Raw genomic sequence first — 22,163 nt, 5'->3', positions numbered from 1 at the left:
CTTGCCGGCAAACAAGGACAAAGGAAGATTTGGATTTGGCCTTGCAGCTAGTTCTCTTGTGGGGCGGGGCGGGGGGCATCACTAACTTCTTCCTGCACCTTCAGGCCCTGTGGGCAAGCCAGGCAGCTGAGAGCCCTTTTGATGGGCAGTCCCATTCCCCTGAACCGTGCTGGCACCTGGCGGGGGGCAGACTCCAGGGCCCTCTCTTTACTTGTGTCCTTTGCTCATTGTCCTGGGAACAATGACATCACCCTGGTGGAGGATTCACACCCACCTAGTTACTCAAACAGCAGTGGGGACATGAGTCAACTGCTGAGGAGTATTTCTGGCTTGCAGTAGGGGGAAACTTTGTTTTGAGGCTTAATGTTAATTTTGGAATAAAAACTCACTCCCCTTGCTAACCACCCAGAAAAGCTTTCAGCAAATAAATGATCTCATGCATCTCCACAAGAAATGTAGGTAGTTCCAGCAGTAATCTGTCCATCAGCCTGCCTGGCTGGACTCTGAAGACTCAGATGTCCTGGGGCCCGTGGTGACTTTATTTGGATGCAAAATCTCAAGGGAATTCATGAGACTTTTTGGCATGTTTCTGATGTCCAAAGCAAATTCCAGAGAGGATCATGTTCACTGGGAAGAGAAACCCAGGTGAATTCTGCCTCTAAGCAGGATTTTTTTTTTTTTTTTTTTTTTTTTTTTGAGATTAAGAGAAAGAGTTAGAAAATACCTGAAACCCTCCTAGGCTCAGAGGAACAGCATGGCACACCCAGATCTTCCCTTTGTTGCTATTCATCGCTAAGAGGGTTATCTCCCCTGATGTCCCTGACCTGTGATCCAGTCTGGTCATCCTGGCCACTTGGCCAGTTGGGTCTGTGCTGACAGCTGTATACTGAACAAAGTCTTATGTTAAAGCCATCACTAGGCCGGCACTGAAATGAAAGTCTTAAGAAGCTGGTGCTGCTGATGCAATCGTGTAACCCGTAACGTACCGTGCGGTTGTGGGTCTCTCTAACGATCATCACTCCTCTGGGAAGCATATGACCTGCCATCTGAGAGCTTCCCACTCGAAGTCATGGCAGATTCCCCTCTTCTCATCTTTAAGAGTTCAGAGAGCTAGCAAAATCTGGGAGAGACCCCCTCCGTGGCCAGAGTGACGGGAAATTTCCCCTTGAGAACAGATGGAAACTCAGATCCCGGATAATATCTAACTGGTGCAAGGGTTCTCTTAGGTTTCTCTCAGACTGCTGGGTTAGCTGGCACAGAATTTCCAAAGTTTGAAGGGAAATGACACGGTTCACCTTACTGGAGGGCCAAGCATACGAGCCTGAGAGTCACACAGATAGAAAGAAGATGAAGGAGCCTCAGCATTATGTTTGTGGGAACAGACTGCACAGCGCACCTGTGTTTATTAAGACAATGACTCAAATCACAAGAGCTGTGGTTCCTGCGAAACACCAACTGGTCCAGGTCCCGTGGACTGACCAACAAGCAGCAAACATCTCACGCCAGAGAGATCCTGGCCACTTACAGCATCAGAGGTGACCATCGAAAGGAGCCCAAGTTGACCACTGTGTCACCCTTTGACTCTGTGCTTTCTATATGTTCCCTGGCTCTCCAGACGCAGGCTTTCTGAACCAACAGGGAGGTGCTCTCGCCTAGAGTCAAGTGGCTAGGGTTTGGATCTTGATTCCACTCTTATAAGCTGTTGGGCCTTGAGCAAGTTATTGAATGTCTCTGAGCCTCTGTTACCTCATTTTAAGGTAGATGAGTACTCGTTTTAGAGAAGAGTTGTGAGAATAAAATAAGATGGTGTATGCCCGGCACATAAAATCCGGTAACTGTTCTTTCTCGGTGTTGTTATTTCTGTTGTTCCTTCTCAGTTGGAGGGCTTTGTTGGATCAGCCCAGTACTTTTGGTGACCGTGTCAGAAGCTGATGAGCGTCGAAGGAGGCAGTTTTGTTTAGCAAAAGCAGCACTAGAATGAGAGCAAGTAGAACTCAGGGGGCGTGAAGTACAGTCTCTACTATAGCCGAAGCCCACCCAGCTGTGCTCAGCAGCTGGACCGAGAAAGGGCGGTGGGTGAGACCATTCCCCCCGCCCCCACCCACAGCTCAGGGCACATGGAAGACGGGATCCTCCGCTTGCTGAGCAGCTAATCATAACTGCCCACAAGAGTCAAGACCCTCCAACCAGGAGGGACTGACGCAGAAACAAGGCACGCTGAGAGATCATTCACGTGGGCCCTTGAACCCCAGCAGCACATTCCTGGGAATCCTGTGCCTTTTCCAAGACCAGGTCCCATCTCGGGTTCTAGCCGATGTTTTCAATCTTTACAGTGCTCTCAGCGTCTCACGAGAGGCTGTCCCTGAACGGTAGCTCCAGCGTCTGATCCCGACTGCCTTGTGTTGGGGAGGCTGTCCCCTGCCACCCGAGCGCAGCACAGGGGAGGACCCAGAGCACATAGAGCCTGGGGGAGCACTGCAAGGCTCACGGCTAGCCCCTTCCCACGCCCTGAAATCAGAAGGGTCCACTAGACGATCCCACCAAACTCTAATAGTCTGCTGGATAAGAGCAGCCAGGAGCTGGGAGGGGAAGTCTATTTACAATTTGTCCTTTCCGTTGCTCAGAATTGCCCCAGATTGTACACATCCACAGTGCACCCCACGGGGCTCAGTCTGGCAGAGGGCACGCAGTCCATCCCAGTTTGAGCAGAGTGGGGAGCTTGTCTGAGGGGTGGTCACACTCCATGCTGCGCCCACCTCTCTCATTCCTCCTTGATCCTCACGGGGTTTGGCTCCTTCCCCTCAGCCTGACATCAGAGGGGGAGCAGTGGGGCCATAAGGGATGTAGGATGGAGCCCCCGGGGGCCTGGCAGGCTACAGTGGGGTCACCATGTGAGGTGGGGCCACCAGTAAGAGGGTAATTGCCACACGCTGACCTTGGTGTCTCCTGCGCCTACATTTCCTCCCCCTCTAGCTAACTTTCCCACCCCACCCCCCCCCGGCCCTTCTCTGTGCTAGGGCCACTGTTACCCATCAGTCTGAAGCCCCGAGTCCCTGTTTTCGGACAGGTCAATGAGATACGTGGAGGGGGTGGTGGAAGGTGGGAGAAAGGAGAGATGGAGAAGTTCAGTTGTCTCCTTTCCTTTATTTTCTCCTCAAACTCAGCATTCTGCCCCAGGGACACCCTGATCTAGAAGATGGGGGGCGGGGCGTGTGAAACCACAGGACAGGCACCACTGGCCTTCCTGGAAAGTACATTGTAGTGCAGGAAATAGGCAGCAAACATTCCCAAGTGCAAACCAAGAACACCCGATATGTTATGATATGAATGTAAAATATACATGTCATTTTTAAGGATAGAACTGGGATCTTGAAAGGAATGTCAGGCTTGAGGAAGGACTTCCAGGCTCTGCCCCCAAACCCCCGTAGGGTGTTTCAGCTCTGCTCTGCTGTCAGGGGCATTAAGAGTGAGCTTCGCTCCAGCACTTTGGGTGGGCCCCAGGCTAAGGCTAAGAAATTATCTTGGCTTTATATTCCAACTCTTCTACTTAATTTCTCTTCATGGGAGTGAGGGTAAGTTCCCCTGGTGCCACCTCTCACAATGACCTCCGGGCGCCTGGGCTCCTCAAGTGTGGCTTGGAGGGCTCTACCTCTTCCCCACCAACCCTTTCCCTCAGCTCTTCTGCACAGCACAGCCCCGGGGCAATGGGGAGGGGGACGGGGAGCTTGCAGCCCTTTATTATTGAATCAGTAGAGAAGACAGAGAAGGAGGCTGGAGACCAGCCTTCTACGTCTTGAGGAGAAAATCAACCCTTGGGCTCCTTCATTTCCTTGAAACTTCAGCCCCAAGTTTGGAAAGATTCAAGCGCCTTTGGGGATGCACCAAATCATCTGAAATTCAGCTCTCTTCATCCCTCCCTCTTTTTTCTGGTTATTTCTCTCCCTGTGGCCTAGCGAGGTCAACCTGTTCCAAGCAGCATCTTTGCATTATGTGTGTCCCCTGGCCCAGAACTCTGCCTGCCTTGTCACTTGCCCCTTTCTTCTCCTGGAAGGAAGAAAAAGTCACTTATTGTCTTACTATCTCTGTTTCTTTCTTTTCGTGAACAGTTGTACACAATACGGGTAGCATTTGCATATGAAACATATTCAGTGTGTGATGTAGAATGAGGCCTAACAGTGAGCTACTAAGCCAGAAAGGACAGGTAGACAATCAATTGCCTGGCACTCCTCTACTAAACGACCATCACCCGCTCTCTCCAGAGCCTCTGTGTTGTTACATGAGCAGACTTAGCATTACAGGAAAATATTGCACGAAGAATATTCTAGAAGTATGTAACTCACACTACGTGAGGCTCAACCACGTTACCTTTCACTAACCTGAAAATGTTATGCTTAAGCCACAAAAGAAACCTCAACTCAAATCTCAGAGTATAGTTGGCAGTGGTGAATTCTGTGAATCCTACTTGTCCTGGTTTTATAGATCAACGCTGACTTTGCAATCAGACAGACCTGAAATTTTGCCTCCCTGCACAGCCACCCACCAGCTCTGTGACTTTGGGCAAGTTACATGACCTCTCTGAGCCAAAGTTTTCATGTTTACAAAATGAAATGGATGATAGTATCTGCCTATTTTGAGGATCGAATGAGAAAATACAAAGAAAACACTTATCCCGTGACCACTTAGTCAGTCAGTGGTGGCTACTTAAGATTGTTATCGGTAGCTGAGGTCAATTTTGAGTGACCCATTAAGAGGGATAAAGCTCTCAGTGAATCCAGGAGAGGAAACATGTGTTCTGCCTACAGCACCCCCAGCCCCACTTCGCACCAGCGACACGTAGGTAGCTCTGTGACCACCTCGGGCTAGAACCATCTTACTCTCTGCGCTGATGCATTTCTCCTTCGTGAAATGTCATCCCAAGTAGTTAGTGCCCTGTGTAATCGGACAATTTTACTTTGTGTGGCAGCAGAAGTGTGTACATCTCCCCGGGGGGTCCATTCAACGTGAGAAGTCTGGGTCCGAACAATCCCAGGATTGAGGAGGGCTGTGGAGGGAAGCCCCCTCTGCAGCTAAGGAAAGGCACGGCGCCCCCAGGGGTAGGACACTGGGGCCCTTTGGCACATGACACTCACTCACTCAGAAGACCCTACCGCTGGCATGTTAAATGGGGCCAACATCTGTGCCCTCTCTGTTGAGATACCACGTACCTAAGAGCAAGATGACATGAGGTGCTTTCAGAAGATTGGGCGGGAACTGGGGGTCATTTCCAGGGGCAGTCTACCAGACCTCGTCAGGGCCAGATCCCCTGCTGTTGGCATTATGACCGCCTCCTGTGCGGTCTCCAAGCACCACAGGGATAGGCCACCACATGATGCTGAGCCACGGCACATCTCCTTGCCGCCAACTCTTCCAGGGGGTTCGATCACGCTAAGCTTTCCTAAGCAAGAACAGGAATTTCGTTTGTTCTTCAGAGAACTGGGAAAGAGACACCACTCTTCCCTCGCATGAGAACGCTCATGAGCATTTCTGCCTCGTTGGCCCTTCGGAGGCCCATCAGACTCCCCACCACCACCCTCACCACTGGTTTCTCCCTTCTGTGCAGATTGTGGCCGCCATTCTCGCCATTGCTGGGATCGTGATGATGACCTATGCCGATGGCTTCCACAGCCACTCTGTCATCGGCATAGCGCTGGTGGTGGGCTCTGCGTCCATGTCTGCCCTCTACAAGGTAAGCATACGGGGAGCAAGCTCTCTGAGAGAAGAGCAGGCCTCAGTGTGGTCGGCCCGTTACCTTTGGGGCATCTTTGATGGTACCTGTGCTTTAAGACGAGCAGCTGTTTTCAGTGTGCAGATAGACTTGCAGGGATGAGGGAGGCATGCACCCGCTCTTGGCTTTGGCTCTCTAGACCTTTCCGTCCAGGGCCATCTCTTTGCAGCATTGGGCATAAAATAGGTGGAACAGTGGATGGGCCCAGCCTCAGTCAGATGACTTCATTGGTTGGCAAGGACTGGAGAAGGACCAGGGCCCCTGGGGGCCTGGCTCAGCGTTTGGGGAGATGACTTCCCACCAGGTTTGACACGAAGATTTAAATATCTTGTGCAACCTCGTCACTGAGATCTTTCATTGCATGGTTTTTTGCAGCTACTGGTACTCAGCGTGAATCCATATGCATTTTAAGCATTGCCCATAGCAATAAATAAAAACCCAACTCCTGTGATACGGGGATTATAACATATTTTTGACAAAATGTGGGGAAGCCCTAGAAAGCGTGTCCCAGCTGCGGGGCTGGATGAAGCCATGTGTGTTCCCCACCCTCTGCTCCTCCACCCCCTCATGGCTCCTGGCTGCTCTCCTTCCTCCTTCCCTTGCTTCCTCTCTTCCATAGTGAAGACTGCAGATTTTCTCTGGCCTCCAAGTTGGGAACCTGACCTGGAGGATTCAATGAGGAATGAGGTCTTAGCTTTGAGACTTATGGCCCTTCCTGGATCCAGGCAGTAGGACAGAGGAAAATTAAAGTACGGTAGAGAGTTAGAAGAAAAGGCACTTTTTTTTTTTTTCCAGCTCTGTGTGTAACACATTTTGTGGTTTTGGAACGAGAAATGACTGTACCTTCCCATCCTTCATCAGCTCCCCACACTCACTGCCCACAGAGAGAGGCACACACACCATCTACCTGCTCTGGGACGCATCTCCCCAAGAGGATGTGATAGCCCCTCACCACTCTGAGACTTCAATGCCACTATTCAAATGCAGAAAATGGGACCAGGCCAACTCTGCTGGACTCAGTTAGCTGCGTGCTAATGGGAAGCAGAGCGCATATGGAAATGCAATCCACAATGAACACAAATTTCTGATTTCGACTCCCCTTTCCTATCTCCTCCACTGCCTGATGTTTATCCAGAGGGGCCGGTGGGTGGAAGGCTGAAAGCAATTTATTTCTCTTCTTATGCTTCCTGCACAAATGCCCAGAAATACCTGAAAGATTTGTGAAGTGGCTGAAAAAGGAGGAGGCAGGCAAAGTAGGAGACACAACAATGCAGAGACTCAAGCTGGACTCAGATCCGTTCACTGGTTGTGGATAGTTCACTGGAACACGGAGGCGGCTGCCTCTGTCATCCCGGCTTCCCGGCCACTCCAGGCACGTCTGTCCCTCTCCTCCTGCGCCTCACACCCCTCAAATACATACAAACAAGGACAGGTGCAAGAAATCAAAGTGGGGTACATACCACTAAAAATAGTTTCTGGAAGAGGGCGGGTGGAATGGAGCAGAGATGAGCTCTGAGTGTTAGAATCCCTCTACCTTCGATTTATAGAAAATGCCTTCGCAGCCAAAGCTCTTTGTCCTGGGAGCAGGCTGTGTTGTAGAAAGGCAGAGGTCCCCAAGAGGAATGTGTCCCCGTGGCAGCTATTTCTAATTTCTGTGGCTTCCCCATCTTCGGGCGCTCTGAAGCTGGGGCGTGGTGTCACGAGTACAACACAGACAAATCAAGCCTAGCGTGAAAAGCCATGACTCCTGGAGATGCCCTCCATGATGCCTGAGATCCGTAACTCTCCATTGTGGCGCTGCTGAGATTTGGGTATTCGTACAAGCGTGCCTAGGGCAGACCCCAGCCCCCTTTCCCTGAAGGCCTAGTGAGGTCGGATTTGCCTGTCACCTGGATTTGCCTGTCACCTGGCTGCCGTCCTGCCCTCCGGCCCAGCCTCCGTCAGGTGCACCCACTGCCCCTGAGGCAAGATGGCAGCTGAGGCAAGCCTTCACCCACCCTCCTCTGCTTTCTCCGGCAGGTTCTGTTCAAGCTCCTCCTGGGCAGTGCTAAGTTCGGAGAAGCCGCCTTATTTTTGTCCATTTTGGGTGTGTTTAACATCCTCTTCATCACCTGTATTCCCGTCATCCTCTACTTTACCAAAGTGGAATACTGGAGCTCTTTCGATGACATTCCATGGGGAAACCTTTGTGGATTTTCAGTCCTCTTATTGAGTAAGTGGCGACCCCCCCCCCCCCTCGGTCAGAATACCCCTGTCAGAAGCAACGACTGATGAACAGGACCTGGGCAGCTCCAGGGGCATCTAGAAACCCATGCCCGAAAGAAGAGAAGCCTTCTATGGTTATCCTTAAGTTCCCAGTGCTTTTCAAGACCCTGGTGTCTCTCCAAATGAAGCCTTTGTAATGACGACACTGGATTCTAATTCCAGAACCACCAGCATGGCCGTAGTCGGCACGGTCACCGCCCCTCCAAATAGTGCTGTGTGTGACCTCCTGATAACAGAACATTCCTCGCAGGCCCGGGAGGGAGCCGGCCAGTTAATGCATGCAGAGTTCTTAGAACATTGTCCGATGTGAGTCAGTGTCCAACACGTTGTCTCAGTTATCATTACGATGAATATCATCACCACCATTACTTGGGAGAAGGCTGGTCCTAGGCAGGAAAGTAGCGAAGGACGGGCCTCACCCAGTTTCCATCTCAAAATGCATAACCCAAAGCACCTGGCCGTCCTCATCCCAGAATCACTGTCGGCGACAAAGAAAAGCAAAGTTAGTAGGATGAGTCGGATGGTCCCAGTCCTTTTTTCCAGGGCCTTCTCACTGATGACCTTTTCTGAATTTCTTTGCTCTTCTTCAAAGCTCGGGGAAGGGAGGAAAGCTGATTAATCAGGATATTTGTCCCTAATCCCCACCCACGCTCACTGAGTAGTAACTCCCGTGACTCCAGCCTCACCGGAGAAGCTGGGGTGGGACAGACCAGGGAGGATACCAAGGCCAGGGCCAGTAACCAATAATACCCTTTTTCTGTTCTTTATTTCAGCATTCAATATTGTATTAAATTTTGGAATCGCCGTTACGTATCCCACTCTGATGTCTGTTGGAATCGTCCTCAGTGTACCTGTGAATGCAGGTAAGCCTATATGGCTTCCTCTATCTGCTTGTAAACACACACTCACACTCACACACACTCACACTCCCGAACACACACATTCACGTGCAGTTTTGCTGTGCCTGCTATGGAAAGCATGTTTGCCCTTCTGGGTAGAAAGAAAGCACCTCGGTAGAATGTCGACGTGTGTTACATACACGGTATTTCTCCAGAATGCATCGATTTTCACTAACACACCAAGATATGATAATCTCAAGCCATCTCAGTTCTAACTGCTGTGGGAACCAGAGATGAATCTCATTAATCTTAGTAATAAGTATGGAAAATTCTGTAGCAGGAAAAAAATTCAGTTTTGTAAGTGACTTTCTGGGGGAGAAAGTGTGCTCAGGGTGTGACAGGTGTGGGGTAGTGTTTGCAAACTGGGGAAGCACAAACATTATTTATTCTCCACCTCCCCGAAGGAACAAGAGCCCTTTGGCCAGTTACTCGGGACCTTGCTTTGCTTTCTGCTTGGGGATTCCCCAGGGCAGTCTCTTGGCAGCTCTTTCAAAAACTTGTTGTTGACAGCCCCTCACCTCCTTCCTCTTCCTGGCTCATTCTGGGGTCCATTTTGGACTTTCTTCCTGGAGCCCCCTCCTCACACCTGACGGCCCCATCTAACCTGTTCTTAGCCAGAGAAGGGTTTGTAAATCAGTTCTCTCCATCACACTCACCCCCTTGGCCCTGGCACAGCCCCCTCCCCCAAAGCCAAGTCCAGAAGCCTCCTACCCACAAGGCCATTAGAGGATTCACCCCCAGGGAATGGCAAGCCCTTATCCTGTTCAATGTGGCATCAATAGGCAAAACAGCTCTCAATTTCCTAAGCCTTTTCCTGTGATTTGGTTCTTCACCCCTCCTATCCCACATGTTCCTCACATGACTCACCCTGGCCCCAGACTCTTCTCGGGATACCTCGGGGCAGTGTGTGGAAAAAGGCCTGGCCGGGGCATCCAGGCACTGCGCTCAGGCCAGCACCAGCCCTGCCCACCTCGAGGATGGTGGTCCCGGCTCATCAGCTCTCTGGGCCTTAGCTTGTCTCCCCTCAACACTGCAAAATGCTGAAAGTTCCAGAGCTCCCAGAGAGCTGGTAAGAAGTGTTCCAACCTGTCAGGCTCCCGATGCTGCCGCCTTCGGAAAAATAACTTACAACTTACCCCCTCCACCTCACTGCGTCTTCATAGTTGCAGTGATCCTATTGCGAGAAGGCATCTGGCAGGTAGCTGCTAGGTGGAGGCTCACTTTGCCCGTCTCATGCAGCCAGGTGTTTGAGAGATTAACCAGATTCCCTTCTTATTATTCGCCTGCAACATAAGAGGTTTAATGGTGTGTCAAAGGAAGGAGTCACATTCAGTTCACAACTGGAGGAGAGCAGAGGGGCCCGCCATTACCGGATGTATCAGACCAGAGTCCTTGGGTGGCTTTCCCACACGCCCTGATGTTTATCACTGCTCATGTGCCCTGCTAATTGACTATCCCTGTGTGCTGAATGTACCGAATGTTCTGTCATTATTCAAAGTTCAAGTATTTCTGGATTACAGTGAGATAAAAGAGGCACTTTGTCTTTTTATATCTCTAAGGATATTCTTTTTTTATTTCTTATTTCTTATTTTTTTTTTAGTTTTATTTAAATTCAAGTTAGTTAACATATAATGTATTATTAGTTTCAGGGGTAGAATTTAGTGATTCACCAGTCGCATATAACAGCCAGTGTTCATCACATCACGTGCCCTCCTTAATGCCCTTCACCCAATTACCCCATCCCCCACTGACCTCCCCTCCAGCCACCCTCAGTTTGTTCCCTAGAGTTGAGAGTCTCTTATGGTTTGTCTCCCTCTCTGTTTTTCTCTTATTTTATTTTTCCTTCCCTTCCTCTGTGTTCATCTGTTTTGTTTCTTAAATTCCACATATGAGTGAAATTAGATGATATTTATCTTTCTCTGCCTGACTTATTTAAAAGAGGCACTTTAATTCCACAAAAGGGCTACTAACAAAAATTTTTTTTCAGGTTTAACGTTCATCCCTTTCTCTGCCCACCCTGTAGACAAGGTGAGAGTCAGGGAGGAGGGGGAGGCGGGGAGGCAGGAGAGGTGGAGGACCGGGAGGGGAGAAGGATGGAGCCAGGCTATATCTGGGCAGCTGGAGGGGGCCCACGCGTGGCGAGCTGGCGGACAGCCGGCCAGTGAGGCGGTTTTCAAAGGCTAACTCGGCAAACCCTCTTTCACCAAATGATATAAAAGAAATGTATATATGGTGTCTCTCGTGCAGAGGACGAGCTCCAAATCTCCTTTGTCTGGCTGAATTAAGAAAACAGGGAAATAAAACAAAAAAAGAAAAGAAAAGAAAAAAAGAAAAACCTTAATATCCCCAACGTTTTTGACCATTTAGCTATGAAGAGGATGGTGATATGGGTTTTTATTTATGGACATTGATCCTACTTCTCATTTTGTTCCCTCACCTGATGTGAGTCAGGTATGAGCCATGTGCCCCGTAGACCTTTAAAAAACATTAATAGTTAGTGATGACCCAGGCATTTAGAGCCTCCTGCTAATGATGCCCTGGGGCAGAATAAGAATTTATATTTATTATCTTCTAAAACCAGTTTGAGTTTGGTCTTCAAACCATATATATGCATATATTAGGAAATAATGCTTTTAAATTATAAAATGTCATTTTTTTTTCATGTCATAGAAGACATGAAACCTACCAAAAATATAAAGAAAGCAATAACATTTTCAGTGTCCTGCCACCCAGGGGTGGCCAAAATTAAACTTTGGGGTGATGTGTGTGTGTGTGTGTGTGTGGATATATCTCCAACTCCCCATTCGTTTTGTCTCTCGCTTAAATCAATGTCTGAACTAAGTTGTCAGGTCAGTTTGGGGAAGTGAAATAAAAGCGCCAGGCTTCACACCAGACAGGTGTTACAAAATTAAGCGGCAGCCCCTGCCCGCCAGGGTCAAAGCCACACGGAGGAGGATTCTGCAGTCAAGGAAGACCCCTGCTCTGCACCACCTGCACAAGGGGACGCCCCGGGCCCCGCCCTGCGCCCGGGGCCTGGCTCCTCGTCTGAGTAACCCGACTTCTCTCTGTCTTGCGCAGTGGTTGATCACTACACCAGTAAGATAGTCTTCAACGGGGTCCGGGTCATCGCCATCATCATCATCGGCCTGGGCTTCCTCCTCCTGCTCTTGCCGGAGGAGTGGGACGTCTGGTTGATCAAGCTGCTCACCCGCCTCAAAGTCAGGAAGAAGGAGGAGACGGCGGAGGGCGGTGCAGACCTGGGTTCGGGACCTCAGAGCAAGAACAGAAGAGCCCGCCCTTCCTTCGCGCGCTGACCTGGGCCCTCCAGAACTCTGCGGCGAACGCTCACGCTCGTGTTAGGGACTTGGAGGTCTGTTCCTAACAGGGGACCCTCAGTTTGGTAAGGTGTGTACATACCTGTACAGTTCCGGTAATCTGCGGTAAGTTATACGGTATTTATTGGCATGTCCAATTTGCTTGCACTTTTTCCACATCAGACCTTTCACCTAAGGGTACCAATTCCAAGTGAAAGAGAAAAGAAGAGCCTCTGGGCCCTTTTGAAATGAATGTAAAGCCGGTTAAAATGATCCTTGAGTAGATAGGTTCGGGATGACAAGAGGCAGGGCAGGTGTTTTGAATCTTAGCAACTGCAAATTACATTGCACACTGTGATTATTTTTCAGCTATGGTAGGTCATATTTAGTTTTATACCAGAGCTGTACTCTTAATTTTAAGGGATTTCAATGAACCAAAAGATAACTGTAAGTTACTTTGGGTGGATGGAGGGAGGGAGGGTTGGATGCGAAGAGGGGAAGCAGAAAAGCAAAAAATGGACTTCGGAACCCACCGACTGCGGCTAACCTGGGGGGGTCAGGTGGAGGCCAACAGGCCTGAGCCAGGTTACAGAAAGGGAAGGAGGAGTCCGAGCCCCAGCCGGCCTGCTCTCACGTGAGTGTGTAAGATCGTGCAAGAGAAATTACAGTGCCTTCTACAGAATTTTTGTCCTTACCTACGTGAAGCGAGGTGACATTGTAAGTCACTGGCGCCGTCTTATAATTTAGATGTACAAATCTTTAGAAACAAAACTATGTGTGTGTACGTGTACAAAAACGACAAGCTGATGACCAGTGTAAGGGAACATGGGTAGCAGTGTGCAATGCACATATACGGTAGACCAGGCGGGAGGTGAATTTCTGGTTCCTTTTACTCCATGACCAAGATGGAAAAATTCTCTACCGAATCTGTAAACCTTTTTATGAAACTTTTAAAGCACCAGGCTGTTTACTTACACAATTTAGGTCTGCCAGAAAATTCTATCTGTGATAGATCTGTCAAGAGGGACACGGGGGTTAGAGTTTACTATTTTTGAAGTTTACATTGTTACATACGAAATGGAAACCTTATTTTGAAATGTTGTCATAACCCAATGGTGCATTCTGTGACCATGGAGTCTTTCGTGTCATAGGGGAAAGGGGCATTCATGACCTGAACTTTTTAGCAAATTATTATTCTCAGTTTCCATTACCTGTTTGGCCAAACAGATTAATAAACTATTTAAAAAAGAAGCATCCCACGCTGTGTTGGTGGCCACTCTGTTGCTTCCCCACTGTGCCCCTTCCTTCCTCGCCTTACCCTTTGCTCCTAGTAGGTCCCGCCCTCCTGCACCATCGCGGCATGGGAAACCCACCCAACCACCTCAGCAGAAGAAAATTCTTATTGTAACAGAGTTGACCGTCACCAAAGCAAAATGCAAAACAGTCAGCGTAAAAAAGTATTGAGGCAGAGTCTCCCTCCCCTTCTCCTCTCCTTTGTCCCCCTCTCTTTTCCCTCAAGGTGCCTGCCCCCCACTCAGCTCTGGGTGTCGCTGCTCTTTCTCATTTTTCTGCACTGACTGGTTCCTCGGAGCAGCTTGCACGGGCCCCTCTTAGCTGCCTCCAGGCGGTAGCCGCAGTCCCCATGTGGACATGGTCTTCCCGCTCCCCTCCCATGCCTCCCTTCTGCCTGCGTGTCCTCACCTAGTTCTAGCTCTGGAGGGGGTTTGGTGTCCCGGCTTCAGTAGCACACACATTTCGGTTCCAGGCAGCTTCAGCCAGGGGCTGTGAGGTCCAATGTCTCTCATTCTGCAGCTGCGAACAGCAGGTGCTCTAAGAGGGGGAGGGGGCGTGAGCAGAGAGGAGATGGTGAGGACACCTCATCCTTCCCACCACACCTAGAGCGATTACACACCATGGGGTGTTTGCTTGCTACATGGGGTCAGACCCCGGGAGCTGAGCTGTCCAAAGCAGAGACCTCCCTGCCTGATGTGTCCCGTGTGTGCTATGAGGGGGAACCCCTTAGCCCCCTTAGTGGAGCCGGGATGAGTCACCGCTGTGATTCTGTCTGGGCTCCAGTCCCCTCCAGTTTCCTCGGAGGGCCAAACAGACATTTCCTATGAAGCCATAACATGAAAACGCTGGGAAACCCAGCCCTAGAGAAGATTCACCTCATTCTCCCTTTTGGCATAAAAGACTATGAAGACTCAAAAGCACTGGAAGCAGGGGCTGGCTCAAAGGGATTTTTGTACACTCATCAGAGCAGGCTTATGCACGGCAGCCAAGGGGTGGAAGCCACCCAGGCGTCCATCAACGGCTGAATAGATAAACAAAATGTACACAACAAAATGTACAAACAGCCTTAAAAAAAAAAAGGGAATTCTGACCCCCGCTACCACATGGATGAATCTCGAAGACATAATGCTAAATGAAGTAAGTCACAAAAGGATAAATATAGGATTCCCCTTATATGAGGTACCCAGAATTGTCAAATTCATAGAGACAGAAAATAGAATGTTGGCTACTAGGTGCTGGAAGTGAAGAGTTCTCGTTCAGTGGGGACAGAGTTTCAATTTTGTAAAATAAAGATGTTCTGGAAGGTGGATGGTGGCGATGGTTGCCCAACAATGTGAGTGTACTTAAAGCCCCTGAACTGTACACTTACAAATGTTTACATGGTAAATTTTATGTATATTTTTTCATAATAATAATAATAAAAAAAAACTTTGGAGGGTAAGGTAAGTGGAATAAAAAGGTTAAAACTCTCAGGAATGGTTAATGCTCCTTTCTAGAGTAAGGTAGGGGAGATTGGAGAGGTTTCTTTCCAGAAAGGATAGAAACCACAACCTCCCATTCCCACCCCAAGCAGGTTTCAAGAACTGGGATGAGCTGTGGCCAACCCGGAAGGGATCTATGAAGAGAAGATCCCAGAAAAGAGTCCCTCCCAGTGGAACCATGGGGTGACTGGGAAACAGCCTCCATCCCAGCTCTGCCTGGGGAATCGTCTGCCCTCTAGAGGCTAGTCTGGATAGCAATGAAAGGATTCGTCTATTTTCGCTCCTTTTGAGGAGTTTAAGAGGGAAGACAGAAGGTACAAAGAGGATAAGGGGCCTCTGCTGCTGATCGAGGTGCCAGAGAATCTCAGAGCCTCCAGTCCTACCTTCTCTGTCATAATATGGTCATTTGGAGCCAGAGGGCACGAAGTGACCAGCTGCCTTTTGCTACAACCAGTCAGAGCGGTCTCTAGGAGCTCATACCTGCTCACATCTGCTATGCAGATGCTCAGGATAAAGAGAATCAGGAGAGAAGGAATTGTTGCCAGAGACCTCCCACCCTGGAGAACAGGTGTGTTGCCAAATCTAGCCAAGGACGCATAATAGGGAGTTCTGCGTATTCAATTTTGAAAATAAATGATTTGTTCTAAAATCGGAACGTGGTGGTGGTTGCCCAGCTCTGCAAATATTTTAAAATTCAATGAATTGTACACTTTAAATGGGGCATTTCATGGCGTGTGATTATATCTCAATAAAGTGGTTTTAAAAATAAATGGTCAAAAATAGATGATAGGTAGATGATGGATGGATAGGTGGATGGATGGATGGATAGATAGATAGATAGATAGATAGATAGATAGATAGATGATAGATATAGCTAGATGATAGATAAATGGTTGCCCCACACAAAATGAGTTAAAATTCCTTTGCCAAAATCTTACAAACAGAGAGGACATTTCCTGGGTCTCTGGCTTGTTTTTGGCTGCCCAGCATGTGATCCCTATTTGAAACAACATGTTCCATTGTTTCCGAATCTGAAGGGAACAGATGCTCCATCTCGGACCCACCACAGTCCAGGAGAGGGAAGTCGGGTTGAACTGCTCTTGGCCGGCAGGCTGCAATCTCCCAGGACTTTGGTTCTGGAACAAGGCATGCCAGACCCTGGAGGACCGCGCCGACCAGCTGTCCCCAGGCTCCCTGCTGTGGCCACAGGCTCCTCCCAGTGTGGAGATGGGTGATTGCTGCCCGTTTCCAAACGGATCCTTCCAACTCACACTCCCACAGATCCTTCCCATGCAGCTGGGCTTGTGACGGCCCAGCAGGACCCTTCGGTCAAACTGCTTTAAAGAATGAATGAGAGGGCGCCTGGGTGGCTCAGTTGGTTAAGCAACTGCCTTCAGCTCAGGTCATGATCCTGGAGTCCCTGGATCGAGTCCCGCATCGGGCTCCCTGCTCAGCGAGGAGCCTGCTTCTCCCTCTGACCCTCCCCCCTCTCATGTGCTCTCTCATTCTCTCTCTCTCAAATAAATAAATAAAATATTAAAAAAAAAAGAATGAATGAGAATTATTTATAAGAAATGCGTCAATGATATATAAAGAGGATGTTCTTCACAGTGCTTAAAACATATTTTTAAAGAAATTTTGAACAATCATATTTTCCCTTACCTATTTTTTCGTGTATTCAACATTATCAAATTCTCAAGAAAACCCTTCCCCCCTCTTTTTTTTAAAGTAATCTCTGTACCCAATGTGAATCTCAAACATATGACCCTGAGATCAAGAGTCGAATGCTGCACAGACTGAACCAGCCAGGCGCCCCAAAAAAACCCTTTTCTTGAGTTAAAATACTGATAAACATCAGCCGAGGTCCATCTTCTCTAGATTATCAAAAAATGAGTTCCTAACATCATAGGAAATGTGATTTCGTGTAGTTACAATGTAATGAGTTGTGACTTTTAGCTCAGAACAAAAAATGGCAAATTTTTCTTTTTCTTATTGAAAAAAGAACATGTTTCCTGGGGAAATTTGGGAATACCCATAAAGCCGCAAGCCAGCAACAATGCAGTACCACAAGAATGCAGTTGTATTAGGAGCCTCGGTAACAGTAATAGCAGGAGCCTGAGTGGCCCCAGAGAGGAACCCCGAAGCTGGGGAATCTCCCTGAGGATGGCTGGAGGGAACTCCCAGGCTCTTTCTCTTTGAGAGTGACAGGAGGACATAAGAAGCTAAGTGTACCTTCTTAGCTTTTGACTTGTCTTTGTATCTCCACAGAAAGGCATCCTAAAGAAGAGGTTCTTCGCCATAAGGGAAAAATCAGAGGAACTTGAAATTCCAGGAATCCCCAGTGTTTACTCCTCATTAGAAATAGAAGAGTGCTGGCCACCTAATCTCTTCAATTTCTTAGGAATCTACTGAATGCTAGTAATGTGGGGAATATCAGAGGCTAGGGGGAAACTACAGTTAACCCAGGGTCTTATAGGACCATGTTTATGCCCACAGAATGTGGGGCAGCAGTATGCCGGAGGAGAGAGGGGGCATCGGACACATGCCTGGTGAGTAGCCCAAACTCATTCATGTCCAGCACGTACTCCTGGTTGCCAGAGAGCTCTCCTCTGAGCAGTGACTCTGGGACCCAGACCCCTTCTGTGTGGCTCTTCATCTTCAACATGCAATTTCAAGAGGGCGAAGCTCATTGACAGGCCAGAGAGGAGAGTCCTGGAAGTAGCTCATCTCACTTCTGCTAGAAGTTCAGGAGATGGGTCAGTTTGATGGACCTTCTGGCTGGTCTCTGCCCACCAAGAAGGGGGGAATTTGGGTATAAAGAAAGAAAAGCTAGTGGTATATCCCTATTGTGCTTTTTTTTTTTTAATTTTTTATTTATTTGAGAGAGGGAGAGCATGAGTAGGGGTGGGGGAGGGCAGAGAGAGAAGCAGACTCCCTGCTGAGCAGGGAGCCCGACATGGGGTTCAATCCCAGGACCTGATCATGACCTGAGCTGAAGTCAGATGCTTAATGACTGAGCTACCTAGGCGCCCCTATGGTGTTCTTTTTTCAATTTACACCTCTTTATCAGGGATTAGAGTTTGTTTTTTTTAATCCCCGAGCAATCTTCTCTTGCATCTCCATTTATGAGAACCGTAAACTCAGTTATACCAACTAGATGTACCTACTCAGTGTTCCCTCACTCTCCCTCTTCTCTGATTTTATCCCCATTGAATTTGCGGAACACCTTCTTTTATAATCTGGAGTGTGTAGAGCAGGCAGCCCCATGGGGATGCTGGTAGTTCAGCTTTATCTAGGATTTCCCAAATATCTGTGCCTTGGAGGTAGCCCCGCTGAATGGCATTGCACCAGATGGTCCCTGTGTGGGTGTGGGTGTGCATGCCCATGTGCACTTGCTACATTTACTATGTGCTCTTGATTAGTACCTCTTTCAGCAATTAGGCTACTTCCATTTGTTAAAAAATTTTGTTTAAATAAGTCAGCCACAAAAAACTAATCACTGCATAAAAATCACAAATTTTATATAAATGATACCATTTAGGGCTGGATATTGACTCATCCAGCAGCTGCTGCCCAGTGACCATCTGTGCCCAGTGACCATTTGGACTAAAAAATTAATCCAAAGCTTAATTTTTTTTTAAATCAAATCTTACCATTAGCACCTATTTAAAGTCCAAAGCACATTTGGACATTTAACCATCCCCAGATCTGGCTCACCCGAGGACATTGTTGCATCAAAAGCTTTTACAGGTTACTTTTGGATTTCTAGACATCTAGACTTCTCTTAAATTCTAGGTTTTATCTGTTGCAGAGTATTTGGCTTGGTGTTTCTAAGAACTTAGCAAATAACCCATGTTCTGCTATCTTTTATCCTACAGCAAAATGCTATTCGAATTTTAGATGCCGAAAGGTAGCTTAAAAAAAAATTTGATCAAGACTTACGAGCACAAGATGAATACAAAGATTTTGAAGGCACAGAAAGTAAGAAGGACATCTGCTTCTTAAATGTCAACTGCTACGATCAATCCAAATACATAAAATGCTATGAAACTCTGGTCCCCAGGGTTGTCAGGGATAGGTCTGTGAAAGCAACTTACAATCTGCAGAATGTTCTATGGCTCTAATAAGTAATTATCAAGGGACTTGCCCAAGGCCATGTGGCCGGGAGAGGCAGAGCAGACTGCCTTCATCGACCGCCCGCCCTATGGTCTGTGGGGAGACCACACAGAAAAAAAGGCTCTAAGGACATGCTTCTCTGCTGAGTGATTTTGTCTAGGGATTTCCTGGAAGCTTGACAAAGAGAAAGGTCTCCTGGGACTTCGAAAGCATTCATTCAGCATGAAAGCTCTGTAAAGGCTGGGCATTTTCTACAGATGCCATCATGCCCACAAAGTTCCTTTCTGGTGTTGATTTCTAACTGAAGTTAATGGTAGGTTTTTTGCCACTCCAGCAAAATTACAAGGCTCCCCCTCCCCGACTTCTCTGGTCAACTTCTCTGCCGTCAAGGACCTGGCTCCTTCTCTTTCCCTTCCACTCCCACTCCTTTCCTCCACCAACTCTTCTGCTTCTGCTCCGCTGATTGCACTTCCCTTTGCATACAACTAACACCATCCCCACGACCACCCCCAAAACAACAGCAACAAGAATCAGTATTTGTATATGTTTGCAACTTACCAAGCACTTGTCATGAGTGTGTTCACACACCCAGGCGTGACCCCCACAGCTCTTGCTGGACCTTACTGACTGACTTCTCACCCTCTCCAGCTCTGACTATAGGACATGCCCACTTGTTTATATTTCTTTTTTTAATTTTTATTTTATTTTATTTTAAGATTTTTATTTATTTATGTGAGAGAGAGAGAGCATGAGCAGGGAGGGGCAGAGGAAGAGAAAGAAAGAATCTGAAGCAGATTCCATATTGAGCACAGAGCCTGATGCAAGGCTCGATCCCATGACCATAAGATCATGACCTGAGCCTAAAGCAAGAGTTGGACACTTGTTTATATATCTGAATACACTGGCAGGTAATATACTCAGTCCATCTTGCTCAGAACACTCAGCAGTGGAGATTCAATGATCCATTCATAATCCCCACAGTGCCCTGAATGACAAGTATATCTGTTAGGAAGATTGAATTTGCAGCACAAAAAAAAAATGTATCATTTAGTCTCACACCTGGATGAATTCAGCACACATTGATGCCACTTTACCATCTCTGTGTCTCTAGTCCTTACTCTCTTTCCCTTGGCTAATAGTCTCTCTCTTCAAATTCCTAAAACTAGAATCTCACCAGACTCAGGGCAGAGCTACAGCAGAAGAATACTTGGTTAATAACATGGGATTTCGGGACAGATGGAATTGATTCAAATCCCAGCTCTATAATATATAGGTTTTGTGACCATGGGCAAGTCACCTGACATGACTGAGTCTCGGTTTTCTCATCTGTCAAATAAGAATAAAAACAGTCTAACTTAGAAGATCATCAAGGCAAAACAAAAGAATATGTATGAAAGCTTAGCACTGTCTCTAGATGTAAGTAGGTACCCAATAAATGAAGGCATCATCATCCTCCTCCTCACCACCATCGCTGTAGCACATCTTCCAACCTTGAGCAACTGTTTCCTTTGAAGAACATTCTAGCCCATCCTTTTCCATCCAAGGCCACCTTGTCTCCCATTTTCATCCAGTTTTGTGTCTCTAATTTTCACCTCCTTGGAAATCACTTCCAAATCTCTGCCAGTCTTCAAATCTGAGTTTTTAACCATCTCCCAGACATTTCTCCCCATGTGTCCTAGCAACCCCTCTGTGTTAACCTGTCCCCAACTATACAGTCCATTTTCTCACCCAGAGAACTATTCCTCCTTCTTACCCTATGGGTGTTAAATTGGCATCACTATGATCTTACAATAGTGCATAAAATCTTAATACTACCTTTAACTTCTTCCTTAGCCTTACACTAGCAATCACTATGCTATTCATATCCACATCAGTAGTGTTGTGACTCCAAATCATGTGTAAGCCCTCCCCTGCACCCCATCCCCACCACTACTATGGTACTTCATTTCCTAGTACATATCTCCCAGGGTGTTATGAGTCTTCTGATCTGTCCTCCACATCCTGTAGATTTGGGGTTGTTTCACTGTCTTACATGAAGATCTTCAGTGTCTTCACATGCATCATTAAATAAACCTGTAATCCTAGCCTGGATTCAAGGCCCACTGTAATTTGGCAGTAATTAATCCTTCCAAACTCACCTGTCACTACAACCGCCAACATCTCCTTCCCTTCAACCACACTGGACTGTTTACTAGTTCTCAAAGATATTCTATTGTCTCTTGTCTTGGTACCGCTGTTAATTCTGCAAGGAATTCTTCCTTTCCCTCCCTCTTTCTGCAAGGCCAAATCTTACATGTTCTCATGTCTACTTCAAATGTTTCCTCCTTAGTGAAACCTTCCTCATTCACTGCATGACAATTAATATGCCTACATTGTGACCTGCAGTTTCTCTTTCTCTTTTTTTCTTTTTCTTGTACCATACATTATAATCAAGAATTCGCTCTCCTTCTAGTGTTAATACTCTTAAGGGACAAAAAAAATCTGTGTTTCTTATATTGTTGCCCTTTGCACCCATCAGAGTCTCACATAAACAATAGAATATAAATGTTTATTGAATTGGCTCTTCCATAAACTTTTAAAATACTTAAACACAATTTACAACAATTATGTCAATTCTCCTTGGATAGTACAGGGTAAACATACTCAGGCATCTTATATATCCCATGATCAACATCATAGAATTCTCCCAGGACCTTGTCAAATAATGATTAAGGTTACCTATTTCATCCAAAATGATGCCAGTGTTTCCCCTATAATCCTAAGATTCATGAAAATGTTGGTACACAGGGGGCAAAGATAAGACACTTCCTATTCAATGTGAACTGTTTATCCCCCGGACTTCCAGTAACTAGCGCCCATAGGGTCCAGTATCCCCATTTTCTATGGGAATCCTTGTTATGCTAGTTGTTAATGTCTATAGTGAATAGTGAAAAAGGGTCTCATTGGTGTGAGTTTATACTAACAACACTTAATGCAGAGCTGCCACAGGAAAGACTGGATCTAAAACGATCCTTCCTAAAGTGGGGGATTG

General features: G+C 47.4%; 1 protein-coding gene across 2 annotated transcripts in view; it reads left to right on the top strand.

Moving 5' to 3' along the window:
* Positions 1–12,242, top strand: part of SLC35F3 (solute carrier family 35 member F3) — a 374,103-nt gene extending 361,861 nt beyond the window's left edge. For both annotated transcript variants that reach the window (XM_045876205.1, XM_045876206.1), the window contains 4 exons: positions 5,600–5,725; positions 7,784–7,976; positions 8,803–8,892; positions 12,007–12,242. In XM_045876205.1, coding sequence (XP_045732161.1) covers positions 5,600–5,725; positions 7,784–7,976; positions 8,803–8,892; positions 12,007–12,242 — 645 coding nt within the window. The remainder of the gene's footprint in view (positions 1–5,599; positions 5,726–7,783; positions 7,977–8,802; positions 8,893–12,006) is intronic.
* Positions 12,243–22,163: the final 9,921 nt, after the last annotated feature.

Source organism: Mirounga angustirostris, unplaced genomic scaffold, assembly GCF_029215605.1.
Source record: "Mirounga angustirostris isolate CCGP_5_RB_7025 unplaced genomic scaffold, mMirAng1.0.hap1 SCAF_6, whole genome shotgun sequence".
Classification (NCBI taxonomy): Eukaryota; Metazoa; Chordata; class Mammalia; order Carnivora; family Phocidae; genus Mirounga; species Mirounga angustirostris.
Note: the sequence above shows the minus strand (reverse complement) of the source record. Positions and strands in the feature narration are given on the sequence as shown.